The 26,825-nt window shown below is 41.5% G+C and overlaps 1 protein-coding gene across 2 annotated transcripts in view; it reads left to right on the forward strand.

The window, feature by feature from the left end:
• The window catches only part of myo7aa (myosin VIIAa), a gene marked incomplete at both ends in the record, with an annotated part of 52,598 nt that overhangs the window by 13,972 nt on the left and 11,801 nt on the right, over window positions 1-26,825 (forward strand). Inside the window, 30 exons of one of the 2 annotated variants that reach the window (XM_079225125.1) lie at window positions 680-711; window positions 1,220-1,333; window positions 1,907-2,059; window positions 4,584-4,768; window positions 5,360-5,481; window positions 6,957-7,099; window positions 7,759-7,872; window positions 8,650-8,718; window positions 8,876-8,960; window positions 9,620-9,696; window positions 10,347-10,466; window positions 10,638-10,780; window positions 11,150-11,360; window positions 12,064-12,199; window positions 12,415-12,521; window positions 13,632-13,769; window positions 15,202-15,360; window positions 17,894-17,986; window positions 20,495-20,589; window positions 20,793-20,877; window positions 21,069-21,287; window positions 21,738-21,845; window positions 22,278-22,487; window positions 23,072-23,278; window positions 23,574-23,750; window positions 24,812-24,901; window positions 25,037-25,164; window positions 25,547-25,673; window positions 25,974-26,093; window positions 26,815-26,825. The exon at window positions 26,815-26,825 is cut by the window's right edge and continues 163 nt beyond it. In XM_079225125.1, coding sequence (XP_079081251.1) covers window positions 680-711; window positions 1,220-1,333; window positions 1,907-2,059; window positions 4,584-4,768; window positions 5,360-5,481; window positions 6,957-7,099; window positions 7,759-7,872; window positions 8,650-8,718; window positions 8,876-8,960; window positions 9,620-9,696; window positions 10,347-10,466; window positions 10,638-10,780; window positions 11,150-11,360; window positions 12,064-12,199; window positions 12,415-12,521; window positions 13,632-13,769; window positions 15,202-15,360; window positions 17,894-17,986; window positions 20,495-20,589; window positions 20,793-20,877; window positions 21,069-21,287; window positions 21,738-21,845; window positions 22,278-22,487; window positions 23,072-23,278; window positions 23,574-23,750; window positions 24,812-24,901; window positions 25,037-25,164; window positions 25,547-25,673; window positions 25,974-26,093; window positions 26,815-26,825 — 3,778 coding nt within the window. The remainder of the gene's footprint in view (window positions 1-679; window positions 712-1,219; window positions 1,334-1,906; window positions 2,060-4,583; window positions 4,769-5,359; window positions 5,482-6,956; window positions 7,100-7,758; window positions 7,873-8,649; window positions 8,719-8,875; window positions 8,961-9,619; window positions 9,697-10,346; window positions 10,467-10,637; window positions 10,781-11,149; window positions 11,361-12,063; window positions 12,200-12,414; window positions 12,522-13,631; window positions 13,770-15,201; window positions 15,361-17,893; window positions 17,987-20,494; window positions 20,590-20,792; window positions 20,878-21,068; window positions 21,288-21,737; window positions 21,846-22,277; window positions 22,488-23,071; window positions 23,279-23,573; window positions 23,751-24,811; window positions 24,902-25,036; window positions 25,165-25,546; window positions 25,674-25,973; window positions 26,094-26,814) is intronic. The other variant, XM_079225124.1, reaches the window with a different exon arrangement.

Below are 26,825 nucleotides of genomic sequence, written 5' to 3' on the forward strand. Positions count from 1 at the left end.
CCTCTCATGCATTACTAAGTGTTACATTAAAATCGGTCACAGGGCTGAGCATCCCATGTTATAAAAAAACCTAAATGGCACTCAGACCTCCGCCTTGGCTGTTTCCAGCGCTGGCAAAAACAATGCGTGTGCCCACATTTCTGCCCATCAAGTTATATGGAAATCGAGGCAGTAGTTTTGTCCGTGATCCTGCTGGCAAACAAAATAACCAAACTGAAAACTGTAGCGCTATATTCCTAACCCTTTTTTTTCACACTGTTTCTCCAGTTGGACTCTATTTCATGTTCTTGCTTTTGGGTACAGACAAGGTGTTATACAGTGTCCACAGGACCAGCAGAGAAGGCTTAGCAGGCCCTGACGGCCCGCCACTGCATTAAGCTATGACATATGTTATTTCTGGGTACAATGTTTTATTAATACATGGGGTGAAGAAAAAAGAAACTAACAAAAAAGTTATTTTTTCGCCAGATGTTAGAAGAACCCTTCAGAGCAGCAGTTTGTTTTGTTAAACTGCCAGCTGGGTTTATAGTACAGACTACCTGCATCCAGGAGGGAGTAACTTTTCAGAGACGCTGTTCAGGCCGACGGGCGGAAAGCTTGAAACTCAAAGGTTTGACAGAGTGTAAACACCTCTGATGTACTAACCCTTCTCTCCTGTCCCCGACTGTCTTCTGGTTAGATGTCCTACCGGTCCACCTCGGCAAATTCCTGGTACACATTTTGTGTCTTGTACTTTCCAGAAGCTTCCAGTCCAGGCTGCACTAGGAGATCATCCGGGGTTCATTTCACCGTCTTCAGACTGCACCATTTATTTAAAACACTAGAATGAAATCACTAGCCCTGCTGGGTCTCAATGTAACATAGTAGAGGAAGTACAGCTCAGCCCATAGCTGTAGACTGAGGAAATGATTGGGTTGAAAGGGTTCACGTCTCCAGACTGCATTAAGCCTGGTCTGGGTGCAATGTGAAAATGGTTATGATTTGGTTATTGAAACAAAGAAACATGGATTCTAATCACGGGTCTGATCAATTTGCATGTCATAAAGGCGTCGCTCATTTATGGTTATGATTTATCATGCAATCTGCCTTATTGCTCTGACTCTAACCTTGATTTAGAATTTTGATTCCCTTTTTTCTCTGACCGTGATTCGACTCATTTATGATCACAATCCTAATCCTGGTTTCGAGTTTAATTTGAGATTTTTTTTCTTTTCCCCAGGGCGACTATGTCTGGTTGGACTTGAAGACCGGTCGGGAGTTTGAAGTGCCGATCGGTGCGGTGGTCAAACTCTGTGACTCGGGACAGATCCAGGTGCTGGATGACGAAGGAAACGTAAGTGCTGAAACACTTTTCTTGTTACATTCACTTTTCTTTTTGTCTGTGGGAGCATGCAATATATATATATATTTATATATATACATACATATACATATATATACATACATGTACATATATATAGATACATATATATATACATACATATATATATATATAGATACATACATATATACATACATATATATATATACATACATATATATATATACATACATACATATATATACACATATACACATATATATATATACATACATATATATATTTATATATGTTGTTACATTCACTTTTCTTTTTGTCTGTGGGAGCATGCAATATATATATATTTATATATACATTTACATACATATATATATATATATATATACATATATATATACATATATATATATACATATATATATATATACATACATATATATATACATATACATATATACATACATATATATACATATATACATACATATATATACATATATACATACATATATATACATATACATATACATACACACAATACTGCAACTGTGTATAATGCACTATGATACCCCCCCCCCCCATCAGGAGCACTGGATCTCCCCCCAGAATGCCACCAACATCAAGCCAATGCATCCCACCTCCATCCACGGTGTGGAGGACATGATCCGCCTGGGAGACCTCAACGAAGCTGGCATCCTCCGCAACCTGCTCATCAGATACCGAGAAAAGCTCATATATGTGAGTAGTACTGCTCTAATACTACTGCTGCACCATGACACTGGTCAACTACAACCTTCTAATCAGTGACAAAAAAACTCACCAGTCCACCATAAACCCATTATTAACATGCCGTACCTCAGTAATGATATGTGCTCACCTGCGTTTTTATTAACAAGCGTAAATATTTTAATACGACACATTCTGGCAGAGAAGTACAGTTGGTAGAGTTAATGTACTGTAGGTGACCTGGGTGTTTATTCTTTAAGTGTGTCCAATTTGTGCAGATTGCATTTGATATGCGATCACATGGCATTCTGCACACATTTATACCTGCAACAGCACGTTTGTCTCATCCAGATACAGATGTCAAATTTCACTTGAGAAGTGTGGAGAACAAATATTTTAATTGATTAGATAGCTCCATTGATATTATGCCAATCAAAACAGTAAATAAACTTCTGGATCACTTACTGGTGAAGTTATTTACTGGACAAGCAGTAGTTGGAAATAAAGATATTAGTTTTCAGGCTTTCTCCAACAAAGCTCATTGATTTGTGTATATAATGAAAACAAAAATGCAATTAAGAAACGAGAATTATTCAGAATAAAATAGTGCAGAAGTTATGAAATATAACATGTATAATATAAGATAACATGTATTTGTGGTAGTACATAATTGCAAAGTGAATTAACTGTAAAGTAAACAGGAATGTTGTTACAGGGTCGGGTACGAAAAAGGACCCAAAGGCCAAAGCAACAGTTAAAAAATAATATTTATTTACAAAAAAAACTAAGGACAAGCCTCCAAAATGCCGAGAGGAAAAACGGTGGAAGAAACAAAAACAGGAATCAAAAAACAGACAGGAACAAGACTCACAAAAACCCAGGAATCCGACAGGACAAACACAGCCTACTCACACTCAAACACACCATACAATCCCACACTGAGGCAGGCGACAAACAGGGTTTAAATACACTGGAGAGGGCAGGTGATTGGACACACCAGGGAACAATCAAGGACAATCAACAGGCAATCACAGGGGCAGGAAGTGCAGGAAACACAGAGGACACACAAGACAAGGACTACAAAATAAAACAGGAACACAAAACACACCCCATCATAACAAATGTAGTTAATGTATTTGCGTCATGATAAAAGAAATACAAATATTTATAAACAATATAATAATCAATATAGATATAAACACATACATACATACATACATATACTTCATATACACAGAGATGTAAACAGTTAGTAAACAGTAAGTGTGCAAAGGTAAAGTAACAATATAAAGGTAAACGTGAATGGTTTCGAAAACTTGAACAGTGACCGTAGTCCATTCATAAATTACATCACACCAACACTGCTCCTACGTTATCTTCATACCTCTTTAAGGACTACCAGAGCTGTTTAAACCTTTAACCAGGCCTTAGACTGCCTTATTATTATCTCACAAAACCAACCTCAGACGTCTGCTGGTGGCTGTTTTTCCTGCTCTCACCTCAATCTCCTGCCTCTTTATCTTCTCTGTGGCCCTCCTCTCCTTCCCTTCCTTCTCCTCCTTCTCCTTCTCCTTTCCTTTTTCCCTGTGGCCTCTGAAGACAAACTGTGGTGGCAGGGTAAGTCAGCTCCCGCACGTCAAGCATGGCTGGAGACGGATCCGACCTCGGCTAAAAATGATGCACCTAACACATGTATTCAATGCACAAACACCTGCACGGCCTCAGAAACAGCAACATGCAGTGTATTTCCTGTCAAACTGCATCTGCAAACTGCACGTTGTATGCACATGTTTGTTGCACATTTTGAATGTTTCATGTCAGTGGTCTCATACGTTCTTAAAGCCTGAAACTTGAAAGTCAATTTATTCTACTTTGCTCTGCACAAACTTTGCATCTAGATGTTTGTGATAGGTGACTGCTATCGTCACAAAATACAGTTTGTGTCATGGCTTACAGCTAAAACTAAATGGGCTCGCAGTGGGGGGAAAAAAGCTGCTTTTCCAAATCGCTGAAGCTGTAAAGGTGTCCTGTTTTACGATGCTGGTTCTCCCAGCGCTCCAGCCTGGACGTTACATGTTGTTTTGGTTTCCAACATGGCCGTCCGCTCTCTCGTAGCGAACACTGATACGTCCTCATTGTCGTCCCTCACCACCTGAGCTGCGACGCCTTGCGTCTCCATATCCACCCTTCCTCCAAGTTCGAGCTTGCTCGCTGCTCTCTCCCCCCTGACCCTGCTGTGTAAGCAGACAGCACAGAACCTCATGTGTTTGACCCTGCTGTGAAAGCAGACAGCACAGAACCTCATGTGTTTGACCCTGCCGTGAAAGCAGACAGCACAGAACCTCATGTGTTTTACCCTGCTGTGAAAGCAGACAACACAGAACCTCATATGTTTCATGCACACATGATATTCATTCCAAAAATATAATCATTCAAAAATGGTACATTACTGTGTTCACTAATCATCGGCATGAAATGGCTCAAAGTTGTTGTCATCCTCAGACTTAAACCGGCTCCTCTTCCTCTCTGTGTGCAGACGTACACCGGCTCCATCCTGGTGGCCGTCAACCCGTACCAGTTGCTGCCCATCTACACGGCCGACCAGATCCGCCTCTACACCAACAAGAAGATCGGCGAAATGCCGCCCCACATCTTTGCCATCGCTGACAACTGTTACTTCAACATGCAGAGGAACAACCGCGACCAGTGCTGCATCATCAGGTAGGAGGAAGTTCAGGCTGCAATGTAGAAGTTGCTCAAGTGCAAATCTCCAATATGTGGCAAAGATTTGAGACTGTCTGTCGGTTGGTTGCTCCATCTCTTTAGTATAGGGTTGGCCTCCAGGGAAAAATCTCGACCCCTATTGGATGGATAATTGTGCAAAACAGTGATCACCCTGAAGCTGACATTTTATATTCTGCTTTTAGTTACTTTCACCTTTGAGCCCTATGACATCATTATGATTAGTAACATTAGAAATCTTCAGTAACAGTAAAACACACTCTGGCGGTGTAGTGTAGACATTCACACACTGGTCCAAAAGGAGAGAGGATTTAATTAAACCTAGGACATTTTTCAAATGTACTGACCAAAATATGTACATAATGTCAAAGAAATAGCCATGTACAAGTCCTCTGTCAAAACAGAGGACTTGACTAGCTATTGGATAAGTAGATAAGTAGAAACACTGGTGCATTTAAAAAGTTAGTTTAGTATGTTGTAGAAAACATAAAAAATCTGTTTAGTCAAATTAAGGCATTGACAAAAGTGCAGGTACCAAAACAATTTGTGTGTGTCTGTGTGACTTGTTAGTGGTGAGTCCGGGGCGGGGAAAACAGAAAGCACCAAACTGATCCTGCAGTTCCTGGCAGCCATCAGCGGTCAACACTCCTGGATAGAACAGCAGGTCCTGGAGGCCAACCCTATACTAGAAGGTAAGAACACACACACACACACACACACACACACACACACACACACACACACACACTGACAGTGTAGTCCACTTCGGTTGAACTCTGGCACAAGATAATAAAATGGTCACCTAGTGATGTGTGCATACCACATATATATATATATATATTTTTTTTTTCAGGTGTACTTTATGTCTGAGCAGGTGATAGAAATACGTCGATCCTGCTCTCTATGGGGACGAGAGACGGATGCCTCATTTACACTCTGATCCAGCACAGTGTGATCGCCTCAAAAAAAAAAATAATAATCACACCAAGCTACATGCATCAAATACAGACCTGGGCATCTTACGGCTCTCCCAGTCTGGTAGAAAAACTAAATAAAAATACGATGCACGCCATAAATGCAATAGAACGGGACTGCTTTTACTTTGAAGGCGATTTATGTATGTGTGTGCGCCCGCTTACGCAGTCTCACCGACAGGCAGTGTTGCCAACTTGACGACTTGGAGACTGATGTGAAAGCACGTTTTGTTATGCAGGTGCTGCCGTGAGCCCCTGTGCGAGCCCCTCCGTCGATCCCAAAGTTCTCACAGGCAGTCCACTCCCAGCTGCAGTCTCCGCGTCCAGATTGAAAATTAATCACGCAAAGCCACCGCTGATCCTGACCTGGCAGAGCACTTTAAGGATCACTTATGAATCTTTACTCTTCTCTCAAAGAGGATAACTTTCCACACATGTGGAGGCCTGCTCAGAAGATGTTAGTTCTCTTTGGATCTACCTACGCATGTGAACAAACATTCTCAGTGATGAAGTTCAACAAATCCAGATCAGATCCTCTCTCACTGATACCTGTCAGCTGTCCTTCACATATCCACCTCAGACATTCAACCAGACTTTAATGCACTTGTTCAAGCCCAACACACACTGGACTTTTCTCACTGAGTAAGAAACACTGAACTGGAAAACATCAAAAGCACTTTTTGCTTTTGTATGAAGTTAATCAATTGCTGCACATACATATTTACGCTAAAGCTTTATGGTATCTTAAAAAAAAAAAATCATAGCCTTATTATAGCATGTATTCTTACCAGTAGCAGCTCAAAACCATATAATTTACAGTGTTTCTTTATAAAGTAATAACATTGATTAATTGAAGTTGAGTTAATTGAATTAAGTTCAGCCTATTGGTTCGCCCCTCCACAACGGTCCCAATTTCTCATGTGGCCCCTTGGGAATATTAATTGCCCACCCCTAATCTAATGTTTCAGTCTTTTAAAGTCTTTCGGTTCTGCGTCATGGAACCTAATGAAAGCACACATCAACACTCGATGTGTGCTTTCATTAGGTTCCATGACGCTACACGTTTACACACAAGCAAGAAAGAAGAGAGTACAAAACTCTATGAAAACACACAAATACTCACAGAAGTACACACCTGCAGCTGGGTTATTTGTGCGTACATGTGACATCATCACCACTGGTTTCTCTTCCAGCCTTTGGCAATGCTAAAACCATCCGCAACGACAACTCGTCTCGTTTTGGGAAATACATCGACATCCATTTCAACAAGAGAGGAGCCATAGAGGGAGCCAAGATCGAACAATACCTGCTGGAGAAATCCAGAGTCTGTCGACAGGTACGGCTCACAACATTCTGACAACATGGCAAACAACTTTTACCAGCTAAATGGTCTGCTTAAATGTCCACTTGTTGTTCATTTCATGAGTGGATACCTTCAGACATTCACATGCTAACATTAGCATGCTAAAGTGAAGATGCTACGGTGAGTGTGCTAACCTTTGCACACTTTGAAAGACAAACTGTGAGGGTTTCTATAATCTTCCTGCAGGGTATAAAGTAGTGAAGAAGGCAAATAAAGAATACATCCTTTTTTTCTAAACACCAATCTCTAGATACAAATACACTGAAATAATGACTGTATTCGGATTCTTTTTTTTTTACTTCAATACATTATTATTTATGTACATAATCATATATATACTTCTGCAGCCAGGATTTCTTTCACAAAAATAATGACACAACTTGCATAAATAGTTTGGGGATGTATTATATATTTTTTAATTTTCTTATTTCATTTTTATCCCATTCAAATAGTTATGCATCTGCTTCTTAGCCCTCTTCTTACCCCAGCCAGTGTCTGTGCTGCTGTAATGTGAATTTTAATGTTCACTTTGACTTAACGGTGCAACACGTATTCTCTCTCTCTCCCCCTCTCTCTCTCTCTCTCTCTCTCTCTCTCTCTCTCTCTCTCTCTCTCTCTCTATCTCTCTGCAGGCCCACGATGAAAGAAACTACCACGTCTTCTACTGCATGCTGAAGGGCATGACTGCAGAGGAGAAGAAGAAACTGGGTCTGAGCAAGGCCACCGACTTCACCTACCTGACCATGGTGAGTACTGCGTCACCTCCATCCTTGAGTGAGCAACCAGTCAGCTGTTGCAGCAGTTGAGACTTTGACATTTCACAGTAAGTGAACGGTCACTCGAGTGAAGACAACTGTAAGGACATTTAAACGCTCAGTGGAAGCACAACAACAACAAACAGATTCACCCTGAAACACTGATAAAACAGAGATGATCGGATAAGAAGTTGAGATACTTCCACTGAGAGCAATACTCCAGACGGAACTGGTTTTGGAGTACCAGAAAATTGTGAAAACAGCTTATGAATGACATCTTCAAAAAATTATAATCTTTAAGTAGACCTTGTACATTTAAGAATGTCGGACAAGATGGGAATCACTGTTTGGAAAAAAACAGGAAAAGTCTGAAAAAAAAACACATGAACGTTCAGTTGCTTTTTCTACTTGTAAACTAGAACACTGTCCTTTATTCTGCGGGGTTGTGTCAGGGCATCCTGCCGCTCAGGTAGTGCACGTAACACACTTCACAACAGCTCTAAAGGGGAAACGTCCCCCCTAAACACTGACCAAACAGATGATGTGAAGAGACGGTGAGATGCTTTCTTCAGCTATACTACGAGTTTGATAACAGAGAAGGTTTTGGGGACGAACAATGTGTTATGTTTTGTCCTTTACTGTCAAACAGCAAAGACCCTTAAACTGAAATATAAAAGGACAAAATGCTCAATACAAATCAATGATATTAAAAATTGGATCACCACAAAGTGACTCCCTCTCTCTCTTTCTCTCTTTGTTTCTCTGCAGGGTAAGTGTACAGTGTGTGATGGCCGTGACGACATGAAAGAGTACTCCAACATCCGCTCTGCAATGAAGGTACTGATTAAATCCACACACGGAATATACCACAGCAAAGAGACATTAGCTCCATGTATAACTTTAGCGCTTTAATAGCTGCTTAAAGTCAAATAATACTCTTGGATTAAAAGCTTCGTTTTGAAATAAACTGAAAATGACTGCCGTTGCTCTGCAGGTGCTAATGTTCACAGACAAAGAGAACTGGGAGATTTCTAAACTGCTGGCTGCTATATTACACCTGGGGAACCTCACATACGAAGGTACAGTTAAAAGGATTCTTTGTGAATTTTCCGACACAATTCATCGGTTTGTTGCTGCTCTGGTATGTTTCCAGTCAGTCTTCCTCTGTGCTTCGTTTCTGTTATTGCACTTCTGAACAGGAGCATGAATCATATTTTCATAGTTCCAGGTTGGTTTTCTCACGAAACCCTCTCTGGACATTGTTCATTCTGTCCAGCCACCACAGTCCACATTAACGAACACCTTCGATTATAAAGCTTAGCAGTAGCAGGGGGCGAGGGTCTTTACGGCTTCAGGCTACACACATGCTGGTTGTTGAATACCAGTAGCCACTATTCAGGACTGGAAAAGGTTGACAGCATATGTTTTTGGGTTAAGAAAAATTATTTGTTTATATTTTTATTGACAATTAATATTGTCCTAAGATGATACAGTCAAATTTGTAGTAAGTAGTAAATTATCTTTGTAGAAAATATGCAAATGCAATCAGAAAGTATCAGATATCTTCAAAGAAAATAAAAGGTATTTAAGGAAGGTTGCATCACAGAGGTTTAAAAAGCATTTCCAGTTTCTGTTATGCTAGCATTATTATGGTATGGCAGTATAACCCTCCTCCAACATTGAGTGAGCCACTTGACGAGCTTCATAGTCTTTTAGCTGTTGACCTCTGGCCCTGCAGCTCGTACCTACGACAACCTGGATGCCTGCGAGGTGGTCCGCAGCCCTCACCTCACCACTGCTGCTACGCTGCTGGAGGTGACAAACACACACACACACACACACACACACACACACACACACACACACACACACACACACACACACACACACACACAGTGTATATATATAATTCAGGGGCCTCTGGATTGTACCCTTGAGGCCAAGCTACTTTTCAATACTGGCAAATCAAAAACCTTGGAAAATACCTGACCTTAAATTAAAGCAATTGTGTGTACTTTTACAATAATCAATATCCTGAAATTGTATTTTTCATTTTAGTTTGATGAGTTGAGGTTGAATTAGCTAACCTCTAAACAAAAACAAAAGAGATGTTTTAAAGCAAACCAAATCTGCAATCATACTACCTCATCCCTGGCACTGCCATCACTCTCATTGTTTTTGCCAATCGGCTATTTTTATAGTGTATTTATGTACTTTATTGTATTGTATACCATTGTGTTGTATTGTGCTGTACAGTGTTGTACCATAGTGTTTGCTGTTGAACTGTACTGATAATACGAGGCCACTAAATTGTAATAACCTGCCGAGGGACTCTATCTAACTCTGGCACAATTACATTGAGGTGGAAACGGAAATGCTGATTAATGTGCACTATATAAAGAATACTGTCTTACTGAAGGAGATGAAACGTGTGTGTGTGTGTGTGTGTGTGTGTGTGTGTTTAGGTGGACGGTAAAGACCTGATGAACTGTCTGACCAGCCGAACTCTGATCACCAGAGGAGAGACCGTCTCCACCCCACTCAGCAGTGAACAAGCTCTGGATGTACGGGACGCTTTCGTTAAGGTGAAACACTTGATTAAAACGCCTGTATTCATCTTTTCCTTACATACGACCTTAAATATAAAGCCGAAATTAAGATCCATTACAGGAGGTAAAAGACGCACTGTGGAGTTTTTTGTCGCGTTGAATGTGTTTCAGTATTTTAAGTCCCGCTTTTTGTGTGTGTGCATGCAGGGAATTTACGGCCGCTTGTTTGTGTGGATCGTGGAGAAGATCAACGCGGCAATTTACAAGCCGACGTCCTCACAGCCCAAAGCTCTCAGACGCTCCATCGGACTGCTGGACATCTTCGGCTTTGAGAACTTCACTGTCAACAGGTACAACACGTCTCAAAGACCAGCATTCAGACCTGACACAGACGGGACTATTGCAGTAGCATGACCAGCTGAGCTAATTAGCGTCCTCCTAATAGCACTTGTATTTTCACATTAAGAGAGTTTTATAGGACCAATCGCATGTTCTCTGATATTATGCATTGATTTTACATTAGATCTAGATTAATTCTTATCAATCTTATTGATTATTGTATCCCAACTTGATTTGTCAAAACTGGCCTCTTACAATTTCAATAAATGTCAAGTCAAACCTCTTCCTCTCACCCTCGCTTATTCCTGACTCGATGAGCCACCGAGCACAAAATAATTTTGTCTCTGTTGTTTCCCGCCGCTTCTCGCCCCTCCATCCAGCTTTGAGCAGTTGTGCATTAACTTCGCCAACGAGAACCTGCAGCAGTTCTTCGTCCGTCACGTCTTCAAGCTGGAGCAGGAGGAGTACAACCTGGAGCACATCAACTGGCAGCACATCGAGTTCACCGACAACCAGGACGCACTGGACATGATCGCCATCAAACCCATGAACATCATCTCGCTCATCGACGAGGAGAGCCGATTCCCCAAGGTACGCACACTCGGGTGGTTGAATGGTGGGACGCAGATATTTAACTGCTGTGAACTCCTTTTTGAGAAATAATCAGATTGACTCAAAATCTAGTCAGTACCATCTAAACATCAAGTTTTTGATTTCATGGAAACAGCGTTGCTGTCGGGAGGCAGTGAATTTACATGATACACCATCACTTGGTCTTACATTAGCCCTGTGTGCTGCTTATTTATTGCTTGAATATTTATTGTTATAGGGGAATACATAAAGTAGCTAGAATCAACATTTTTTACAACAATATTGTGTCAAATGACAAAGTCAAAGTTGTCGCCTTCAGTGATAAACCTACAGAGAACTGTCAGATGAATCTACAGCTTTGAGGAACTCTATATCGGGAGTTTCAGCTCATTTATTTGTATCTGTCCGGCACCAAACTTTATTCTGGTTCATTTTTGAAGTGTCGTTTATGGAAAAGAAGCTGTAAAAGACCACTGTACTATACCTGCTCAGCAGAAGAAACAGACAGACAGTCAGAGTTAGACACTAGCTGGTGAACAGTGGATAGTGGAGCATTTAGCAGGTGAAGCGACCGAAGGTGGTGGGGACCTAAACCGGAGCTGAAAGAGAGTAAATTACAGACTTATATTCACCACACCAACATGGTCATCTGGTTAATATACACATTTGCCTTTTTGTTTCCGTCTCTGTGTGTGTCCTGCAGGGCACAGACACCACCATGCTGAACAAGCTGAACTTTCAGCACAAGCTCAACACGTACTACATCCCTCCAAAGAACAACCACGAGACTCAGTTTGGCATCCAGCACTTTGCTGGAGTGGTTTACTACGAAACGAGAGGTCAGAGTCACTCCATAACACCGGGAGGCGATAAAGACTGTAGGAACTTATAAGATGTTTAGTGAAGCCAGTTTGATGCGTTTCCTTTTGTTCTATCTCTCGAGCTATGCTATTATTTATTATTGTGACTCGATGATTACATGCGTCTGTGTTTTTTATGTGCTCGCTCTGACACAGGGTGTGTCTGTGTGTGTGTGTGTGCGCACGTCCTGCAGGCTTCTTGGAGAAGAACAGAGACACTTTATACGGTGACATCATCCAGCTGGTTCACTCCTCCAAGAACAAGTTCATCAAACAGATCTTCCAGGCTGACGTTGCTATGGTAATGGACACGTACGCACACACACACGCACAGAATGAGGGGTAGAGAAGGACGCGGAGGACAAGATGCATGTGGGATTATTTCATCAAGTTCCTACATGTAAATGAACAAAGTTGTTATTCATGAAAATAAATCACAAACCACAGTGGACCTATTGACTATGCAGCCTGTTGGGCTATCTTTTTCCGCTATTGAAGTGAACCTCTGTAAAACAATTTCAGAACTTGAACGTAACAACTTTGCAGTAGAGCGCTGTCGTCTTGTTACGTTTTTCTGTGGAGAGGGGGGGCATCTGTGGCGGGTCGCCCCTCTTTAACCCACATCTCTGCAGAAAGGAGGCAACACTGGTCCATTTACTGAGACGAACAGCAGACTAACAGCAGACTAATTGAACATAGTGTCTTGTAGTTCCGCACTGTGACCACTGGTGGGGAGTAAATACATTGTCACAAAGCTGAAAACAGCTGTTTATATCGTTTTAGAGATACGCGGTTCAGACACGTAACAGACGTAATGTAACAGACACGTTAATGCAGCAGTAATATTAATCCAGATACATCACACATGATAGTAAAACACTTTTTACTTCAAATATTTAAAGCACATTTGGCTGATACTACTTACAAGCTTTTACTTAGTACGGTTTTGAATGCAGGACTTTGACTATTTGTACTTTTACTGAAGTAATTTATCTGAATACTTTTTCGACCTCTGGCTGCAACTAACAATGATTTTCATTATAAATTAATCTGTTCATTCTTTTCTGGATTAATCAATTAAAAGTTTGATTTGAGCCCACTGACAAATATACATTTTTGAACCAACAATTTCTGTGAATTTTATGTTGATCGACTCATCGATTAATCGACTAGTTATTGTTGTTTATGCTCAAATTTAGCTGCTGCTTGTTAGACAGACAAATACTTTTATATTTAGAGACAGAAGGTTAGTGTCATAGCTCAGGAAGAGAGAAAGGAGTCCTCATTGTTTCAGACCCTGACACTTTCTGTGCTGTCTCACTTGTGTGTGTGTGTGTGTGTGTGTGTGTGTGTGTGTGTGTGTGTGTGTGTGTGTGTGTGTGTGTGTGTGTGTGTGTGTGTGTGTGTTTAGGGGGCAGAGACCAGGAAGCGTTCACCCACTCTGAGCAGTCAGTTTAAGAGATCTCTGGAGCTGCTGATGAGAACTCTGAGTGTCTGTCAGCCTTTCTTCGTTCGCTGCATCAAACCCAACGAGTACAAGAAACCCATGGTGAGTGTCTGCACTCTGTATCGAAATAGAATAAGTTTACTTTTAAGGGATTGTAGTTGACAAGCAAGGGCAATAGAAGTGAAACAACTTGGTTACTCGTCGATTGACTCTGCAGCAGCTAGAAAGCAAAACATTTCTCAGCAAGTTCTCTAACTATTCAAACGGAGTTGTGGGGTAGACAGAATAACGTGATCACATTAAGTCTCATAATATCTTAATGCACAGAGGAGGTCACATTAGGTTAAATGCAGCAGTTATGAAGGAGTCAGATATGTCTGTTATCAATTCATACTTCAAAGGGCCACATGAGAAATTTGGACCGTTGTGGAGGGCCGAACCAATTCTGAACTTAATTCAATTAACTCAATATTAATGTTATTACTTTATTAAAAAACTGTAAATTATATGGGTTTGAGCTGCTACTGGTATGAATGCATGTTACAATAAGGCTATGAAAATAAGTAAAACAAATGTAATTTTAAACCTTACCTTAAATATGTATGTTAAAGACCAGCAATGTATTAACTTTAAGCAAAAGCAATAAGTGCTTTTGATGATTTCCAGTTCAGTTGTTCTTACTCGGTGAGAAAAGTCCAGTCTGTGTTGGCTTGAACAAGAGCATGAAGTTTGGTTGAATGAGATGGAGATGTGACAGCTGTCAGGTATCAGAGAGAGGATCTGATCTGTTGAACTTCATCACTAGAATGTTTGTTCTCATGTAGGTAAATCCAAAGAGAACCAACATCTTCTGAGCATCTTTCCTCATGTGAGGAACGTTCTCCTCTTTGAGAGAAGAATAAAAATCCAGAAGTGATCCTGACTTAAAGTGCTCTGCCATAGTGTATCAGACCGCAGGTCAGATCCGCGGCGGCTTTGCGCGATTCATTTTCAATCTGGAGGCAGAGACTGCAGCGCAAGGCTCCTTGGGAGGCGGGGGTCTCGCGACAGAAACTGCATAACAATACGCTTTCACTTCAGTCTCCAAGTCGGCAACACTGCTCGTCGTGAGGCTGCATAAGCGCGCGCGTGCGCGCACACATAAATAAATCGCTTATAAGTAAAAGCAGTGCCATTTGTATTGCATTCATGGCGTGCACCTTATTTATTTATTTTTCATTTTTGATTGACGGCCCGCGGGCCGTAAGATGCCCAGGTCTGCTCTAAATGGACCATAATTTACTAATGAACATCATGCTGTATTGAAGAAGACTTGAAACTAGAGATTGAGACATAAACTAATGTTTACAATGTTTACTGAGGGAATAAATCAAGAGAGAAGTAGAGTTATTTTCTATAGAGATTCGATACAACCAGAGGAGATCAGTGTGCTGGTCAGTAGAGAGAATGCATACTTTTACTTAACACCTGAGGTGTCAACTGATTTTTGAGGTCAGTAAAATCAGCCTTCCTGTCACAGTGTTTGTGTCTGTAGTTGTTTGACAGGGAGCTGTGTGTGCGTCAGCTGAGGTACTCGGGCATGATGGAGACCATTCGCATCCGCCGCGCAGGATACCCCATCCGCTACACCTTCGTGGAGTTTGTCGACCGCTACCGGGTGCTCATGCCTGGAGTCAAACCGGCGTACAAACAGGTAAGGCAAGGCAAGGCAAGGCAAGTTTATTTGTATAGCACATTTCAACAACAAGGCGATTCAAAGTGCTTCATATAAAACCATTAAAAGCATCAAAACATAATGCAGATTTAAAAACAGTTAAGAAAACATTAAAACTGTCAAAAAGCAAAATAAAAGTAGAAAAAGCAACATAAAAAATAAAAGTTGAATAAAAGTTGCAGTGCAGTTTAAGAAATAAAATGCAGTAGTGAGATGCAGTAATTGAATCTGGTTCAATTAAAGGCAGCAGCAAACAGAAAAGTCTTCAATGTGGACTTAAAGGAGCTGAGGGTCTCAGCAGACCTGCAGCTTTCAGGGACCTTGTTCCAGATATATGAAGCAGAAAAGCTGAACGCTGCTTCTCCATGTTTAGTTCTGACTCTTGGAACAGAAAGTAGACCCGTCCCAGACGACCTGAGTGGCCGGGATGGTTCATAAGGTAGCAGTAGATCGCAAACATACTTAGGCCCTAAACCATTCAGTGCTTTATAAACCAGCAGCAGGATTTTAAAGTCAATTCTTTGTTTGACAGGGAGCCAGTGCAAAGACCTCAGAACTGGAGTGATGTGATCCACTTTCCTGGTCTTAGTGAGGACTCGAGCTGCAGCGTTCTGAATCAGCTGCAGCTTTCTGATTGACTTTTTACAGAGGCCTGTGAACACACCGTTACAGTAGTCAAGTCTACTGAAGATAAATGCATGGACAAGTTTCTCCAAATCCTGTTGAGACATAAGTCCTCTAACCCTTGATATATTCTTCAGATGATAGTAGGCTGATTTTGTAATTGTCTTGATATGGCTGTTCAGGTTGAGGTCTGAATCCATAACTACACCTAGATTTCTGGCTTGGTTTGAGGTTTTTAACATTAGTGATTGAAGCTGAGCGCTGACTTTCAATTGTTCGTCCTTGGGACCAAAAACAATTACTTCTGTTTTATCTTGTTTTAATTGAAGAAAATTCTGGCACATCCAGTTATTGATTTCTTCAATGCATTTAGCCAGCCCTTGTATGGGACTATAGTCCCCTGGGGATATAGTTATGTAGAGTTGTGTGTCATCTGCATAATTATGATAACACACTTTTTTGTTTTTCATAATCTGAGCCAGTGGAAGCATGTAGATGTTGAACAGAAGAGGCCCCAGTATTGAACCTTGGGGAACACCACATGTCATCCTAGTCAGCTCTGATGTGTAATTAGCTACCGACACAAAGTATTGTCGGCCCTTCAAGTAGGATTCAAACCAGTTAAGTGCTGCGCCAGAGAGTCCTACCCAGACTTTCAGTCTGTCTAGTAGTATGTCATGATCAACCGCGTCGAATGCAGCACTGAGATCCAATAATACTAAGACTGAGATTCTGCCACTGCCTGTGTTTAAGTGGATGTCTTTGACATCCACTTAAACCTTAACAACCTTAACCTAACAAGAGCAGTTTCAGTACTGTGGTGCTGACGAAAGCCGGACTGGAAGACATCGAAACAGTTATTTTGGGCCAAGAAGTTGTTCAGCTGTTGAAAAAACGCTTTTTCCATTATTTTACTTGAGAATGGGAGGTTTGATATTGGTCTATAGTTTTTCATTATTTCATTATTTTTTTAGAAGTGGTTTAATAACTGCAGTTTTTAGGGCTTGTGGAAAGACACCTGAGAGAAGGGATATGTTTACAATTTGTAAAAGATCAGCGGTCATGCAGTGTGAAATATTTTTGAAAAAGTGTGTTGGTAGAATATCCAAGCAGCAGGAGGATGTGTTCAGATGTTGTATAATGTCTCCTAGGCTTCTTTGGTTAATTGAGTGAAATTGTATCATGATATTTGAATGGATGCTATTTAAAGATGGGGACAACACATATCCTGTGGTTGGTGTGGAGCCACCGACTGCTTGTCTAATTCTCTGAATTTTATCAGCAAAATAGGAGGCAAATTGATTGCATGCCCAGGTGGATTGGAGCGTAGCCGTTACCGACACCTGAGGGTTTGTTAGCCTGTCCACGGTAGCAAATAAGGCGCGTGTATTGTTTTTGTTTTTGGTTATGATGTCAGTAGTGTGTGTGTGTGTGTGTGTGTGTGTGTGTGTGTGTGTGTGTGTGTGTGTGTGTGTCTTAATTCACAGTTTGGTATGTTTCTATATTTTACTTGTTGTCAACAAATCCCATGAAAAGACCGAAACCAACAAAATGTTAGTCCTTCTCTCAATACTGTTGAATTCCTGTGATCTGGCTGAAGAAGAATAAACTACAGTGTGCATGTGCTCATGGTAATGAAGGAGCATGTCACCCAGTGCAACAGTGTGACTCACTGATGTATTTTAATTTAGCTCTATGGAAGGAAGGGAGAAGACATATTAGGCTTTAATACACACAATTATCGTTGGTGTCAGACAACTATAAACTTTTTCTTCAACATGATCACTGGGAGCATGTTAGCATGTTAACTTGTAACAGTCAGCTCAAAGCCTCTCAGGCACTCCAAGTTAAGACATGTCAAACAGCTGTGGTGTCTCCCGCCCACCAGGAGGACCTGAGGGGAACCTGCCAGAGGATCGCCGAGGCGGTGCTCGGCAGGGACGATGACTGGAAGATGGGAAAGACCAAGATCTTCCTCAAGGTACGACTTCTGCTCAATTCGGCGATCTGATGAACGATAAGATGAAACAGCACGATATGTGGGTGGATCCTGAGGAGAAATAAAGTACAAGAAAATCCGTATCTGACCTTGAATTTAAAAAAGAAACTTGACTATATGGGTGAGGTTAAAGTAAGTCCTTTGTTGTCATGACTGCTGGCATTTAATTACATTTTCTTAGCCGAGAAGAGTGGAACCTTTGGTGGTTTTATGCATTGACTTGCTGCCACATGATTGACACATCATTCACATGAATATTTGCTTTAATCAACAGGTGTGACTAATAAAGTGGCGGCTGAGCGTCTCACATTATTATCTCGGCTTCGGCCTGGGTAGAGGTCATGCATTCGCTCATGTGTTTTACTGTGTGAGTCTGTGAGTCCGTGAGTCCGTGCGTCTGTGGCTGTGAGCGAGCGTGCACCTCTGTGTCTGTCCACGACTAATTTCCCATTCTGTTGCAGTAAACCGCATCATATGTTGGGTGGCCAGTTATGGCTAAATGCTCAAGGACTTCGATGGGTTGTGTTGACTCACACTTTCAAAGTAGCTTTTATTCATTGTTTTATACTGCCATTACCAGGGGCCACGAGTGATAACATGGCTAAATGCACCAGCCGCTACTCTGTGGCCGCTGTGCTCGGAGACACAGTTGGGGGAAAACCACAGTTTTGGACGGTGGGTTTGGCTGACAGCTCACGGTTTGTCGAGGCTTCACAGCACTGGTTGTACTCGTTCACAGCAGTTGTCATTACAGACAAACCTGCTGGAGATCTGCACTCTACTGAGTGCACTGTTCTAGTTGTTGTTAAGTTGTTTTGCTGAGCGTTCAACATGTTATGCAAAGGGGGACTTGCTCAGCAGCAGCAGCTGACTGGGAATGAACCAGTTCATCCCAGTAGTGAGGCTCTGCTGTATTTGTTTCCAGGTCACATGTCTGCTGACGGGAAAGTGTGTGTGTTTCAGTTTCCTGGTGTGTGTGTGTGACAAGAGAAAATTACCAAAAGTGTTTAAGTTCCCATCAGTTGTGTATATGTTTCTGTGTGTATTTAAACTTTTTATGAGTAGTATTGCTGCATATGTGTGTTTTGGTTTCCCGCCCAGTGAGGACAGATGTTGTCCAGAGGTCACTGGTGAGGCACATCCGTTAGCCAGTCGCCATGGTGACACTGTCACTCCTTTCCCTAGAGGTTAAATGAAAATATCAGCTGATGATGATTTAGTCACACAATAACACACACTAACTAACCAATCGAGGCAGCGGACGGCCAGTAACTCCTGTGTTTTGCAAAGTAATGTTACTGTTTTTGTTTATAGAGTCTTGCGGCTTTGAAGAAAGCCTCGATGGATGTAACGACTTCAGTTCCATATCAGCGAGGACTGTCAAGACTAGACTAGACTGTAAAGAGACAGCGTTGATATAGAAGCAAAATTATTATGATTTGTATAACTGGTCTCGAGAGTGTCCTTCATAACAAATGCAGCAGCCACAAGTGGTTTGTCTGGCTTTGTCTGTAGAGAATGATGTGGGTGGGTAGAGAGAAAGTTTTCACATTGATGAACCGGGTGAATCTACGGCTCCCGAGTAACTGGAGATTGGAGGACACTTTTCTGTATCACGTCCCTGCATTGTGTTGGAAGTTGATTATTCAGGTCAATTTTCAGACAAATGTCTTGGCTCCTCCGGATTTAAGGCTAATCTCTGTCAGGCCTTACTGCTCGCCTGGACAGGAAGCAGAACAGGAAGTAGAAAGAGCAGGGGGGTTGAAGGCAGGGCAGTACCCACACTTCCTCCAACAGGACGGATGGACAGATCACAGGAGGAGGAGACAGAAGTTAATGTTCTGTTAGGTGTCGTGTTAGCAAACTGGAAAGCTGTCAGATCAAAGCGTGTTGAGGGAAAAGTGCTGTAGTATCGCGTTTGGTTTACTGCGTCCTGACTTCAGAATGACAAACAAATCAGTTTCAGCAATTTGGGAAGGTGGTTATATTTAGCTGCTGAAGTTGGTTCAGCTGCTGGAGTTACTTTGGGACTGAAATATCTCAGCAACTACTGGATGGAATACTATGACATTTTGTGCAGACATTTATGGTTTCTAGAGGCTAAAGTATTTTGACTTGTGATCTCCTGACATTTCTGTCTGGCCCCATCAGCAGGTCAACATTTTCATTTGTGCACTACTTTGGTATTGCAGAACAGTTTCTACCCACAGTTCTTAAAATGTTAGTGTTTTTTGTATCCCTCTATGGAATGATGTTAGCTAGTTATCTAGTTATATAATGAGACAGCTGTTGATCATTTTGTCATCAATTTGTCTACTTGAATTGTAAAACAGAAGCACGGTATTTTTTTAAATATTCAGTGATAATCCTTGTTTAATTTCCTCACCAAAAATATCCAAAGTGTGAACCTTTTTGTTTCTGCAAACAGGATTAAAAAAAACTTAAAACTGTATTTTGTGTTATATACAAATTATCTCTCCGGCTGTTTAGGATCACCATGATATGCTGCTGGAGATCGAGAGAGACAAGGCCATCACAGATAAGGTCATCCTCATCCAGAAGGTGGTTCGAGGTTTCAAAGACAGGTCGGCCTTTTAAAAAACTGATTCCAGTCTCGTGAAAATGTTGGATGAAACTGGAATTTGAACCAGTCTTGCGTGTCACTCTCTAAAACCGCCCATCACATTTTGATGAATGCAGTTATTTATTTATTTAGGTGATAAAATATTTTGTCATGTAAGGATTCAAACTAAAGTCATTTATTTTTCATTTCATTTCCTGTCGTCAGATCTAACTTCCTGAAGATGAAGAAGTCGGCTGTGTTGATCCAGAAGATGTGGAGAGGGTACCAGTGTCGGAAGAACTATGGAGCTGTGAGGACCCACACACATTAATCCCGCATGATTGTGATCCATGATGCAACTCAGCTCGAGTAATTCATTATTATCAGAAAAGGTTGAAAAGCGAATCCTTCTTCTTCTTCTTCTTCTTCTTCTTCTTCTTCTTCTTCTTCTTCTTCTTCTTCTTCTTCTTCTTCGTTTGTTTTGTTCCTATGCCCCTTCAGATGCGAGCGGGCTTCTCTCGCCTCCAGGCTCTGGTTCGTTCCAGGAAGCTGTGTGCGTCGTACAACGTCGCCCGTCAGCGAATCACAGGCTTCCAGGGCCGCTGTCGGGGCTTCTTGGTGCGCCGGGCGTTCAGACACCGACTGTGGGCCGTCATCACCGTCCAGGCCTTCACCAGAGGCATGATCGCTCGCCGGCTGTACAAGAGGCTGAAGGGGGAGGTAAACACACACACTGATGAGGACGGGTGGACTTTGAATGATAGCTTTTATATGATTTTTGTATCACTTAGTTGCTTAATTCTAACCATTAAGTTAATGTTATCCATATCACTCCATTTTTAACTGAGATGTTGACAGGAATAGGAATAATCCCTTATTAGTCCCACAGTGGGGAAATCTATTCTCTGCATTTGACCCATCCTTAGTATTTTAAGGAGCAGTGAGCTGCCCCTAGTGAAGCGCCCGGAGACCAACTGGGGGTTCATTTTCTTGCTCAGGGACACTTCAACATGCGAACTATGGGGAGACTGCGGATCAAACCGGCTACCTTGTGGTTGCAGGACGACCACTCCCCCCATGAGCTACAGCCGCACCCGCCGCGGTTGTGCCTGTGTTGTTTTTGGTATCTCGTTGTTCTTTTCTGACAGTTGACTCTTTCCTCTCTCTCAGTACCACAGGAGGCTGGAGGCGGAGAAGATACGCCTGGCTGAGGAGACCAAACTGAGGAATCAGATGTCTGCGAAGCGAGCGAAGGCCGAGGCTGAGCGCAAACACCAGGTGGGAGTTCAACAAAGACCTCTGATATTTGAAGACATTTTCTAAAACATCTTCAAATGGATTGTAATGCATCACCCAAGTTCGGGATATCTTGACTTTCTTCATAATCCTGGTCTTAATCAGTATGTTTAACAGATGTTCGGACAGCACTTCTGTATGTTAATTTGCCATGTGCTTGTGTTTCCTGCTTTTTCATATTTTTACACTTTTTTTTTCATAAATACTTAACATTACTATTGATATTTTTTCTTCAGTGCAGATTGATCGGGTTACTTAGGTGCATGTGACCACACGGATTGTGAGCTTTTTTAAAACTTTGGCACCTTCCTCCTGTTCTGAGCTGCGAATCGATCCAGCAGCGGAAACAAGTGAAAAATAGAGCGTGGATGCCTGTTTTGTTTACAGATATTATTCTTATTATTGTTTTCCTAGGAGCGTCTGGCCCAGCTGGCCAAAGAGGACGCCGAGCAGGAGAAGAAGGAGAAGGAGGAGGCCCGGAGGAAGAAGGAGCTGGTGGAGCAGATGGAGAAGGCACGTTTGGAGCCCGTCAACGACTCCGAATTGGTGGACAAAATGTTCGGCTTCCTGGGGACAACGACCTCTTTCCCGGGCCAGGAAGGACAGGCCCCTGCCGGCTTTGAGGTGAGTCAACAAAACATATAAACATATGTCTTTAGGGTTAAAAAAGAATCTTGCATTGATTAATATATTATATATTCTCTTTAAGTTATTTAAACAATCAAAAACTGTAGGGAACCCTCCCGATTGTAAATTGTTTCAATTTTTTATATTGTATTGCATATTCTTGACCTCAATTCCATATAGAATAACAAAGCGTATTGCAGTTACTTTTCCTTTACAGTGTTTACGTGTTGGGTTTGAGTACAGCAAGTGACAGTTTACATTTATTCAGCTGTAAGTGCATTAAAATCGTATATGTATATGAGTCAAGGTAAACAGATGTAACACAGAGACATAGAGGAGTTATGTTTGCATAATGTCTGATGTTATTTTAATTGTATTATTTGAAAGGGGGAGAAAATAGTGAGGGGAAGTATGACATTTAATTAATAACCGTATTGATTTAACAGATATGTGACGGCGCATTATTTTGACTAAGAGGTCAGAGAATTGTCTTATCACTGAAGAGAAGAGTCTCGTTTGAAAAGCAAACACCAAAGTTTCAGTCTGGATGGTCTCACCTGAAGCCCCTGTCTCCTCCGCAGGACCTGGAGCGGACCCATCGGGAGCTGGAGGAGGAGGATCTGGACGAGGCTCTTCCTCTGCCTGAGGACGACGACGAGGAGGATCTATCGGAGTACAAGTTCGCCAAGTACGCTGCCACCTACTTCCAGGGCACCACCACGCACACCTACGTCCGGCGGCCTCTCAAGCAGCCTCTGCTGTTCCACGACGACGAGGGAGACCAGCTGGTGGGTCTAACCCGTTTCATACAGCTGTACAGATATTTACTGTTGGTCTGAAATAGGCTTGTGTTTGGCTGACAAGTCTTTTTTTAAACATGCTCTGAAATTGTAACCAAACAAACAAAAACATTCAAATGAATCATGTTTTCAGCTTTGTGCCGCTACATTTTCCAGCTGATCGAGAGGCTTTTCAAATAGTTTATTTTGTTTCAGAAGTAGGAGGGTTTTTCTCAACTGGACATAAGATTCCATCTGATAAACTTGATGAATACAAATGTATCCTCCGTGTCTCCGGGCCCAGGCTGCTCTGGCAGTGTGGATCACAGTGCTGAGGTTCATGGGAGATCTGCCGGAGCCCAAGTACCACACGGCCATCAGCGACGGGAGCGAGAAGATCCCCGTCATGACCAAAATCTACGAGACGCTGGGGAAGAAGACGTACAAGAGAGAGCTGCAGGCGCTGCAGGGGGAGGGAGAGGTAAGGGGGAGGAGAGGGAATTTATATATATTATATATTCATACAGTTAGTTCATCGGCCCTGTACTTTCAACCGCAGTATATCTTCATCTTGTCCATGTTTAAAATGTTAAATATGCTTTTAAATAACTTTTTTTTAAACGTTTTTCATAACTTTTAAGAGTGTAAAGATAGTTTCTAACCTGGAGATATATAACAAAAAAATGCACTTCCTCTGATGACATTTTTTTTTTATTGATTATCTGCAAAAATATGTTTAAATATTCTCTTTTTTAATTGATCTTTGAAATCTTGGACCTTTTAGGTATTTCTCTTAAAACTGAACATTTTTTCTATATTCAGCATTTTCTTCAGTGTTCTTTAAGCATTGGTTTTCAGTTGTTCCCAATAGATTATGAATCTTATGAAGTTGTTTTTTGTAGATCCACTAGTTTCCATGTTGCTTGTGACCTGTTATTGGTCCATACTCTCACACTTTGAATGTGAGCAGCATAATGACATTGATTTTGGAGACTAAAGATTTAATCTACAAGATTAAGTGTCCGTATTGCATCAAGAAACAGAGCGACGTGAAGAAGAAGACTGCTAGTTGAACTCAGGGAGTTCTGAAATACTTTTAAAATGTTCTTTGTACTTATTTTATGATTAACTGTTCAGACTCAAGAATACCCGCACAGGGCCTCATGCCAGAACTGAAGGATTCACCAGTTCGCTTTAGGAAGGCGTTTCTTTGTCGCATTTTACTTCACGTCAAACCGTTCCCTCTTTATTTCTTCACTCGCTCAAACTATCTTCTTCTCATCTATGAGTTTTGCTTGAAATAAGAAAACAAATAAGAAAAAAGCCCCTCCAAAACAGAACAAACTCTGCAAGACAGTCGGGAATGGCAGAATAGAAGATTTATTAATTAATTAAAATCTAATACTCTTGTCCAGTTGCTTGTCATATTCTCAGCATGTCTTTTATGCCTTTATGTTAGATGTCAAATCAAAGCAGTTTTTCTCACAGAGTGAACATCCTGGTCATTTACTATACCTCTGTCCTGCCATGTTCTGCCCTCAGACGCCTCACGCTGACAGCCACAAGAAGAACAGCGTCCGACACAAGCTGGTGTCCCTCACCCTGAAGAAGAAATCCAAGATCACTGAGGAGGTGGGAGGGAGAGAGAGAGAGAGAGAGAGAGAGAGAGAGAGAGAGAGAGAGAGAGAGAGAATAAAAAACTACCTTTCTGGTGGATCCATCTGTCGGCAGCATGTTGCAGAAAAGTCACAATCTGATGCTTTTCAGGTCACCAAGCGCCTTAACGACGGCGAGCACGGTCTCCACGGCAACAGCATGCTGGAGGACCGGCCAACATCCAACCTGGAGAAACTTCACTTCATCATCGGCAACGGGATCCTGAGACCAGGACTGAGGTACACACACACACACACACACACACACACACACACACACACACACACACACACACACACACACACACACACACACACACACACACACAAATTAATTCACATCATCATGAGGCTGTGGTTTCCTAAAATGACATTTAATGAATTAATTTGCAGCAGCAAAGAAGAACAGACAATTCATTACAATGTTTCTATGTATCCAAATGTGTCAGGAAAAGATTTTCTTAATCAGATATTTAAACGTTATCTTAAACTTTAGAGAGAGCCCAGGAGATATCTGATCAGTGGTTGCCATGCAGAGAGAAATGAAAGCACACGGATTCTGAGACATGTTGTGGATTTATAATTTATGGTGTGTGTGTTTGTGTGTGTGCGTGTGTGTTAGGGACGAGATCTACTGTCAGATCTGCAAGCAGCTGAGTCAGAACCCGTCCAAGAGTTCTCACGCTCGTGGCTGGATCCTCATCTCTCTGTGTGTCGGCTGCTTCGCCCCCTCAGACAAATTTGTCAAGGTCAGGACAAAGATTTAGGATTTTTATTTTCTACTCAATTGAAATATGCAGGAAGGAAGACGTCTTAAAGTCCACATAGATCCACAGTTGATTGTTTCCTGAATTGATCCTAATTTAGAAATACAGCAGGAAGGATTGAAGGAGTGTTTTTCTTTTTCTGTGATAAAAGATAATACGTTTACATTTACAACCCGATCCTACGCTGTGTCATTTATTGTAAAACAAATGTTTTTCTTATATTGCCCTCTGGATGCTACCTCAGGAATTTACATCTTTTTTGTTTTGCATTTCTTCCAACAGTACCTGAGGAACTTCATCAACAGCGGACCGCCGGGTTATGCTCCGTACTGTGAGGAGAGACTGAGACGGACGTTTGTCAACGGGACGAGGACACAGCCTCCCTCCTGGCTGGAGCTGCAGGTACAACACAGAGGGAGCGTGGGGGGGATGTCAGAAAACAGATCACGGGAATGTGTCAATATTATTTTAAGCTTCCTTTGTTTAAAATTAGAAGGCATGTTCTTGGACATCCACTCCCTTCAATGTCAAATCATTATAATCCTGTTAATATGTTGAAGATATATCCAGTTTCTAATTTCTAATGGTGATAAACTTGAAATGTCTCTCTCACACACACACACACACACACACACACACACACACACACACACATACATCTTCAACACATACAACATATTGTGCAATAAAGATCAACAATTTGGCTTTATGGTTTTTAATAATGTAAGAAATTATTCATTATTTGATTTAATAGAAGGAAGTGGGAAATTGGAAAGTAGAGGGAACATTGAGAGAAAAGTTCATTTAATGCATTGTAGCTACTTCTGCGAATAATGTGCTTCAAAAAATAAGAAAAATAGACATAAAAAGTCAGATGTGAGAAATCAAACACGCATCAAACAATACCATTGATTTAATATGAATATGATTTACAGTAAATAAACACAATATTGAGAGAGACAACGGCCAAATGTGGAAGAAGAAAAAAAGAGATGACTCTTTAATGTGACGATGTGAGCAGAAGAAAGCGTGGATGTGAGGGGATTTCAAAATTGATTCTGCATCTTAAAGCAACAGGTTTTTCACTCACAAACCTGGCTAAAGTTCTGAGACCTCTATCCAGGCCACCAAGTC

Source organism: Taurulus bubalis, assembly GCF_910589615.1.
Source record: "Taurulus bubalis genome assembly, chromosome: 10".
Classification (NCBI taxonomy): Eukaryota; Metazoa; Chordata; class Actinopteri; order Perciformes; family Cottidae; genus Taurulus; species Taurulus bubalis.